At 38.7% G+C, this 9,473-nt stretch overlaps 1 protein-coding gene across 1 annotated transcript; it reads right to left on the bottom strand.

The window, feature by feature from the left end:
- Positions 1-4,423: 4,423 nt before the first annotated feature.
- Positions 4,424-6,876, bottom strand: LOC125197986 (alcohol dehydrogenase-like 7). Its single transcript, XM_048096461.1, has 10 exons — positions 6,723-6,876; positions 6,523-6,659; positions 6,191-6,237; positions 5,789-6,111; positions 5,631-5,713; positions 5,354-5,429; positions 5,216-5,280; positions 5,038-5,133; positions 4,801-4,965; positions 4,424-4,716 (listed from the first exon to the last, which is right to left on the bottom strand). Exons 1-10 carry the CDS (start codon positions 6,766-6,768, stop codon positions 4,600-4,602), a joined length of 1,155 nt encoding a protein of 384 aa, XP_047952418.1. The 5' UTR covers positions 6,769-6,876; the 3' UTR covers positions 4,424-4,599.
- Positions 6,877-9,473: the final 2,597 nt, after the last annotated feature.

The following is a 9,473-nucleotide window of genomic DNA, read 5'->3' on the forward strand; positions in this document are numbered from 1 at the left end:
AACATAAGAAAGCCTATATAAATCATCCTATAAGGAGAGGTTATGAAATTAGAAGCAATGGCAAGGGAGTGACTAAATAAAGCACACAGGGCTAGCCTAATCAAACACACAGCCACATCACAGCCAACCGGCATTAATCACACAAGCACATGGTTATCGTGTGCACCAAAAGATCATTACGAAGTAGCATACTCCACACCAGCCAATAAAATGCCATTTCGAAAACAACAAAAGCAAACACATCAGGGGCAATCGACAAACAACCACACAACAAAAAGGTTATGGTAAAAACAACATCCGATCACCACAAACACCAGCAATCAAACACAGAACCATGCGAACATCAACTTCATACACAGCAGGGTCGACTTACAGCCAATTTAGACGACGAATTTTTATGCGGAACAGAATTGGGAGGTCTTCATAAAGACTAAACTTGTCATTAAAGTAGGGAAGAATCCCCTGAATTCGACATTACAGATGTTCATGATTGCAGAAGCATACTAAAGCATACTTGGTCACCTCGATCTACTGGGTAGTGCAAATCATTATACAAAAAAATAAAATTGAACAAACAAATTCTCTCCAGAAATCAGTAATAACAGACACAATAACAATTGATACTTCAATTTTTGGGGATCTGAAATAATCGACTCTATACCACTGTGTAAGACCCAAAAATTGAAACTTGAGGGTTTCAGTGTACCGGCTTACCTTGTGCAGGTCGGAAACCTGAATTTTGCCCCGCCAATGAGCGACTCGTGATGGATAGGTATTATGCTGGGTAGAGCTCGAAAACAAGAGGACAATTTGGGTATTAAACAGGAGACTGCGAAGTGGGCGGAACCGAGAAAAGCTTATACCACTACTTTCCTCCGATAGTGTTATGCCAGAGTCACCGATTTTATTACGGATATCACAGAGATCCGGAACTTTTGTGCCGGGTATACCGATAAAATCAGCGGCTACCAAATACCGGAGAAGATGGGATAATAATGTTAAATAATCGACTCTATACCACTGTGTAAGACCCAAAAATTGAAACTTGAGGGTTTCAGTGTACCGGCTTACCTTGTGCAGGTCGGAAACCTGAATTTTGCCCCGCCAATGAGCGACTCGTGATGGATAGGTATTCTGCTGGGTAGAGCTCGAAAACAAGAGGACAATTTGGGCATTAAACAGGAGACTGCGAAGTGGGCGGAACCGAGAAAAGCTTATACCACTACTTTCCTCCGATAGTGTTATGCCAGAGTCACCGATTTTATTACGGATATCACAGAGATCCGGAACTTTTGTGCCGGGTATGCCGATAAAATCAGCGGCTACCAAATACCGGAGAAGATGGGATAATAATGTCTTTTATGGGCTTTTATGTGATAATATGAGTTTCTACGACCTACCAAACGAGCCCTTGATATATACTATAGTACTCCTACTACTAATTATAAATTCTACAACATGTACTACGTAATATATCAACAAAAACTTGTACATCGAATGAACAATCAACAATGAATCCAGATGCATCATACACTTTTGATATGTAGTAATTGTCTTTTCTAATCATGTGTGTGAGGTGAAAAGATCTTCTTAGATCATGTTTTTAATTATCATGTGGGAAAGAATCCCTTTGTGGAAGAAAATTGCAATGTACATGTACGTGTACGGTCACATTCATGCATGATAATTTCTTCAAAATAATTCTCATGTAACGGCGATTATCTAGTTTATAATACCCATTATTTACCGACAACCAACACCGACTATTCTTTATTTGTAGGGAATAATCAATAGTAGTATTAATTAGACATCAAATGCATGTTTCATTTTTTTGTATCTCTATTTCATAACAAACGATGATTAATTTAGAATGTAGTACTAACTAATAGTCGGTAGGAGACATCAACATCGTGAATGTGTAAATAAAGTTTATTACTAGTACGTTTGTTGGGTTAATTAGTATTATCCAATAAAAAAACATGATTTGCTCTTAATAAAAATTTAATCCCCAAATAAAATGAATATGCGCCTTAATTAAAGCTGCGGGGATACACTTCGTTCAATATCACTTTATATGCACAGTCTATATATACTGAAACGAAAGCAATATGAATATTAATTTGTTTAATGGTATATTCCCTTGGCTCGCCCCATAATAATTGAGTCGTTTCTTTTGAGCACAAAATTTAAAAAATTGATATAGGTAGAAAATATAAAAGAGAATACAGTATAAGAGAAAAAGAAAGTAAAATATGAGTGAAAATACAATGTTTACTTAAAAAATGACTCAACTATATCGGGAAAATCTAGGAGTACATTTTACACTAGTTCTTATATTAGCGGAGCCAAAGATTAAAGAATTTTAGTAGTCTGTTGGCGAGAACGTTCGGAAACGATTGAGCAACAAGATGTAAATCAAGAACGATAATTGTGTAGACGGAAGACGAGAAGAGGAATCTTGTATTAACATCAACTGAATCATACAACTCCAATTTCGGGGATTAAAAACCCTTGAGCTAAAAGCGGGATGAGTAACAAACTCAAAAACAGAAAATACAAACAGCAACGGCTATTTTACAAAGGACGGCCGAGATCTAATCTATCTCACTTAAACTGATTCTAATGGCTGGCAATTGAAGTTCGCGACTTAGCTGAAATCGTGCTTCAGCTCCTGCGACTTTTCCTTACTCGCAAAACTTATTCCTTTAGCTCAAGCCCGAGCTCGAACCAACAACCAACAAGTTCACATAGTCGTATACAATGCAAAGTCGATGATTTTTTTTTAATTTTTTGGCTTAATTTTAAATTCATTTTCCCTTTAAGAATTTTGCATTGGATCTTAAATTCTACACTTTCCATATCATATTAAAAGTAAAGGTCAAATGTGGTCCCTAACATATGACCGTTTTATCAATTTGGTCATAAACATTACATTTTGAATTATTCGGTCCCCTACATTTAAAAACGAGTTGAATTTAGTCATTTTTCAGACGACTCCGTTAAAAGTGACGGTCAATGGTTTTTTAAACTATTTTGACAAAATTAGGGGCAAGATTAATTATTTTTTTCGTATGTTTGAAGTACAGATTCTCTCCCAACACAAAATCATCTTCTCTAATTGAAGCAAACACATGGATCCCTCCACCAGATCGCCTATAACCCAACTCACAAACTCCTCCTCAAGCAATGGCTAAAAGAGGAGGAGCTCATCCTCAACCGCCTCTCCCTCAAGGAGACCCAAATCGATGCCACTCGCAAGGAAATCTCCCACCTCTACTGCATCTTCTTCTTCTTCTTCTTCCACTCCACCGCCCTCCTCATCCTCTTCTCCTCTGCCGCCCTCCTGATTCCCCTCCCTCTGCTCCTTGATCTTCTCCTTGGGTTTCATCTAGGCCATCCGGTACAAGACCGACTCCGCATCCCATCTCAAAGAAGAAATAAGGCCTTCTATATCGTGGTGGTCACGTGCATCCCCTCAGCAGCACCCCCTAGAACTCCAGCATGGCGGCGATAATCGCCACCCTCCTCAGCGATAACGCCCCCTCCCCTTGTATCTCTCTCTTGAACTCCATAGATTTCCCCAATCCCAGATTTAAATCTGCCCTTTTTTTAGCCAAGAATCCTCTTTTATGAGAAGGAATTTTTAGCATAAAAGGGAAGAGATTTTGTAGATAGAGAGACAAATGAGGGAAAATGATTCAAATTGGTTTTCGAAATGGAATGAAGAATTGCCGTCGCCGGAGGATTTCTACCGCTATCCCAATCCCTAAGGAAAAAATAAGAAAAAGAATTAGAAAAAGATTAAATATTTAATCTAATAATCCATTCAAAATAGCTTAGATGGCTGTTGACCGTAAAGGACTGAATTCTCATTTTTAAACGTGGGGGACCGAATAATTCAAAACGTAATATTTATGACCAAATTGATAAAATGACCATATGTTAGGGACCACATTTGGCCTTTATTCTATTAAGTTAACGTGCCGTGTTGAAAATTATCAGCCTCGGATGACGCAAACAAAGACTCTAGCTTTTTGGTTCCACATTCAATCACAATTTCTCTCTTCCCACCAATTTTTTTTTCTTTCCCACTCCATCTCCGTTCTTTCCTAAAAAATCAGTTGCCATCGCTGTGAATGCCTCCCATTACAAGACACTTCGGCTGAAATCTGCCCCCCATGCTTGTGTACATGCACTCTAGGCTGCACCCAAATAGAGCGCGAATACGTGTAATCTTGAGAAAATGTTAGAAAAAAGTACAATGAGGTACACCATATTGCCACCCCCGAGCCACAACTGAAATGGTATTTAAGAGCATTGCAAGGTAACATTTGTATAAATTAGTTGAATCATTGATCAATTCAACCGGCATAGCATATAATTTTAACATGAATTAGATAAACTCATAATAGCATAATAATCCTTGTACAAATAAGTTGAACTTTTACTAGCATACTTACTAATTCCGAACATAAAGTAGTAAATCACACTTGTTCAAAATATTTAAAATTGGATAAAAAATTTGCTTGCTAACTATATAACTGTTGTTTTATTATTACTATTATTCTCCAAACAACAACAAAAAAACATAAAAGAAATTCATCTATCCATCCAAATCACACATTTGAGGCTCTTTCCTTGATGCAGCAAATCGAAAGCTTTGTTGATCTCTTCAAACCCCACCTCATGCGTCACAAACTTATCCAGCTCCAACTCCTGCACCAACAACACCAATGCCCTTCAACTCAAATTAATCACTCACTCAATAACAAACACGAACGCGAACACGATATAACATACCTTGTCCATGTACTTCTTAACGAGGATCGGTATGTCCGACTTTGGCTTGAGGCCTCCAAACAAAGATCCCAAGATAGTCTTTCCACTATGAAGGACTTCCGTGGATGCGAATTTCAGTAGTGTGCCGGGTCTATCCACCCCCACCACGATCGTCTTACCCCACCCCTATACATAATAAGTTGGCATAACATTAATCGGTGTAAATCTATTCTGACGAGTGAAGATCGGAGGACAAACCTTTCGACAGCAGGCGTATGCCTCCTCAACTAGGGAAGCCCTTCCAACGCATTCGAAGCAGTAATCTGCCCCTCCACCGGTCATCTCATTTACCACCTGAAACAGAGCAACACCTCAGAAACTCAATGAGATTGCGGATTTATTCATTGTTGTGTTCAAGTATGATGCATATTCATACCTGGCTTACAGATTTTTCAATGCAGCTTGTAGAATCAATGAAATCAGTTACTCCAAATTTTTTACCTTCATTTTCACATATTTGATGTAAGATTACCACATTAGAAACAATTCCAAATTGTAGATTGCATGAACTTACTTAGTGCAAACTTGTTAGGGTTCACATCAATGCCAATGATTCTAGCAGCACCACACAATCTTGCCCCTTCTGCAACCTTCGTAGAAACACGAGCTTATGTACAAGTTGGGGTTCAGACCATTCCACATCGGGAAATTATTAATTGTGCAAACAAGATATAAGTGTCCAAGAAGGACTTAATATCGAGTTCAGGTGTGAATTGCCGAACCCCTCCACATACATATTAATATGAAAACAAAAAAGAGAAAAGGCTAAGTGAAATGGGATTCATTCTTACTGCCAATCCGATCGACCCCAAACCGAAGATGGCAACCGTGGATCCTCGTTCGACACTTGCAGACCTCCATGCCGCTCCTACGCCTGGAAAAACATCACAAAGTTTGGTAAAAGTGTTGCTAATTCAAATTCTATTTAATCAAAATGTAGCATACATACCTGTGGAGACTCCACAAGCAAGGAGGCAAGCCCTGCTGGGAGGGATTGTTGGGTCGAGTTTGATGATGTTAGCACGATGAACAACTGTGTACTCTGTGAAACTAGACACAAACATGAAATGGTGTATAGTCTCTCCGTTGAGGTCTCTGAATCTGCTCGTGCCATCGTGCATCCAGGGATCGACTCTAAATGGGAATTCGGTGCACAGGTTGCTCTTCTTCGATGTGCAATCTCTACACTCAGCACAGTCTGACACAAATACGGGGATAACCATATCTCCTTCGACAACCCCAATAACGCCATCGCCCACGCTCTCCACCACGCTTCAGGCAGACATATTAACAAGTTCATTGCTAAATAGTAGTAATGCACAACAAGACATGTAAATAGAAAATGAATTACCCAACTGCTTCATGTCCCAGAATTCTCGGAAAACAAGCGGGAGGCAACTGTCGGCAAATAAAACAAAAATAACTATAACAAAATCTCACATTGATGTAAAAAGTAAAAAAGTTTCACAGCTCACTCCTCCTATCACCAATTGATTTTATGATGCAATTCTATGAATTTCTATCATGATATTAGAACTACTTTATATTTGAGCCAGGTCAAAACCAATTAGAAAAAAAGTCGAACAATCTATAACAGTATCTCACATTGATATAAACAAAGAACCGAAACCACTATATAAGTCTCATAAGCGACTCGATTGAAGGGTGAAAGAGAAAACATACGTCCAAGTTCAAGAAAGTAAGATCGCTATGACAAAGAGAAGTGCAGATGATTTTGATGCGAAGTTCGCCGGATTTAGGAGGATCCACAACCACCTCCTGTATCACGAGCGGCGCCCCAGCTGCTCTCGCCACCGCCGCTGCAAATGATTTATTAATTAATTACAAACAGTTGAAATCAATGGTATTGCTAAGTAATTTACCTCGGCATGTAATGGCTTTGCCCGCAGTTGTAGTGTTGTTAGCCATTGATTGATTTTCGATTATAGGAGTAGTATTTAATTTTGGTGGTAGATAAGCCCAATTTTGCTGTTGTGATAATAACTATGTATTCATAATTGTCATTGCGAGTTTACAACCAGGATTGAGGCTTGCTAGATTCTTCAACGAGGAATATGACAAATTGACTTTCATTTTGTGGTCCAAAATTTGAGCACTCATTTAATTTTACTGTTGTGATAATAATTATGCATTCATACTCGTGGACTAATTATTCAATAGCATTGATAGTGACTTTTGGTCATTCAAAGCCGTATGGATCAGATCACTCGAGATTCACTAATTACCGAGACCTCTTTGTATTAGGTCAACACTGAGATGGCTAATCTCAGTAAGAACGCAGTACAAAGATAAGTATCAAGATTACAAAGGAACTAAACTAAGAGAACAACTAAGTATCTATTACAGAGATGGAACCCTAATCAGAAACTCTATCTAACATCAGATCCTTGACTGGATTTGGAATCCAAGCTACTACTGATAGGGATACCTGCACACTAGATACACAAGTCAGTAATCACAAGACAAAGGTGTTGGGGTTTGTATACTAAAAGATGCTTCGAGCGTACATGCCTTTGTACAGTCAGCTTGTGCATGTATACGAGAAACGCCACGTCCACTTGTTTACCTATTTATGAGAATAAATAATATAATATAATGGTTTATTATTGAAATATGATAAACAAGTCTAAGGCTTTTTACTAAGAAGGTCAAGTAGGGAAATTCGATGAATCTCCTCATGAGTTTTCCAGTAGGGGACTTGGCCAGATCTAGTAAGAAGAAAAACGTATTCACAACCTAGATAGGCTTTGGCTACCTATTGGAACGGTTGCGGTGTTTGTGATAATTCTCTCTTACCTAAGATGAGATTAGTAACACCGGTGTGGTAAAGCACTGAAATGATCTAATCCGAAATGTATTCTTTATTGCTATCTACTGAAAGAATATATTTCAAGAAAGTTTAGTATTTTCTAGTCTATGATATTAATATCAATATTGTTTATTCAATCAAACGCCACTTTGACTTATCAATATGTGAGAGTTTGTACGTAACTCAAGTTCATGATATCTTGGGTGGTAGTAGTTGAATAACATGAAGGTATTGGAATATTATTTCATAGAATTCGCGTGCCCAGTGTGGTATGATTAAATCCCTAAGGGGTGATCCCCAAGAGGTGTTTGAAAGAGGAATTTATTATTCAGAAATCTGCGCAGTTGGAATTTATTCCACGAATAATAAATAAAGTTTCAAACTAGAAAAACTCTTTGGAGAATTAATTTAATTCTAGTCACATAGCAGACAAAAGAATTAAATTGATGGATCAAGATAATCTTAAACGCGGGAAATATTATAAAATAAAATGGACCCAAGTTATTTGTAATTTGGTGATTTAAGTGGGAGTGCAATATTATTCTTTAGTGGAATAAAATAATATTCCATTGATAATATATTAAATCATGGGTCATTTGATTTAATTAGTAATTTATCTAATGGGTGAGCCCAACACTTAAGTCATTCCATGGATCCCCAACCTAGCCCAACAAGTCCATTATAAATAGTGATGAGATGTGGAAACCCTAGCACACCACAAGTCACACCTCTCAACCCTAACCCTAGCCGCCACTAGCGTGGCTTCTCTCTCCCTCATTTGGCTCGATTTTCGAGCCTCCAAGTAATAGGGAGCTAGGGTTTTTGGTTTGATCTTGTCTTGTTCATTCTAATCCATAGAATTGAATCGAGATAGATAGATTGGTGTAGTGTTCCTCCTAGATCTCATCAAGACTATTTTGGTTGTTCAAGATCCGCCCACACGGATGAATAGCCAAGGACTAGGGAATAGGTTGGAAGATTCACGGTCGATAAACCAAGGATCTCCGGGTGGTGCAGCTAGCAACTTCGATCCTATGATGGATCAAAATGAGGTAACAATCGAATCTACATCAAATTGCATGATTATGTGTTTATTTGATGTTATATCTATAGATCTATGTAAATTGCATGAAATTGGAGTCGAATGCATAATCACCTAAATAGATCCGGTCAAGGACCTGTTTGGTTTCCGTGTCTTCCGCTGCGGTAGTCCCAACAAGATACTCTATGGTGAACACCATATTTCTTCATCAGAGCCTCGATGGTGCGATTACAGAAATGTGTTCCTTGGTCTGAAATGATGGCTCGAGGAACTCCGTATCTGTTGAAGATATTGGCTTTCAGAAATTTTGCCACCTCCTTCGATTCACATGTCGTGGTGGCCTTGGCTTCTATCCATTTAGACACATAGTCTACTGCAACCAATATATATGTGTTCCCACAGGATGATGGAAATGGTCCCATGAAGTCCATCCCCCATATGTCGAAGATTTCACAGACAATCACCGGGACCTGGGGCATCTCGTCCCTCCTTGAAATTCCCCCTGTCTGTTGGCATCTCTCGCAACACTGACAAAACTCAAAGGCATCTTTATTAAGCGTCGGCCAGTAGAACCCGCTGTCCAATACTTTCCTTGCTGCCTTCCTTGGTCCAAAATGTCCTCCACATGCCAAAGTGTGGCAATGATTCAGCACATCTCTTTGTTCCCATTCGGGAATGCAGCGTCTAATCACTTGATCCGAACACATCTTCCATAAGTAAGGATCGTCCCAAAAGTAATATTTGGCTTCGCTTTTAATTTTC

This window comes from Salvia hispanica, unplaced genomic scaffold (assembly GCF_023119035.1).
Source record: "Salvia hispanica cultivar TCC Black 2014 unplaced genomic scaffold, UniMelb_Shisp_WGS_1.0 HiC_scaffold_1143, whole genome shotgun sequence".
Classification (NCBI taxonomy): Eukaryota; Viridiplantae; Streptophyta; class Magnoliopsida; order Lamiales; family Lamiaceae; genus Salvia; species Salvia hispanica.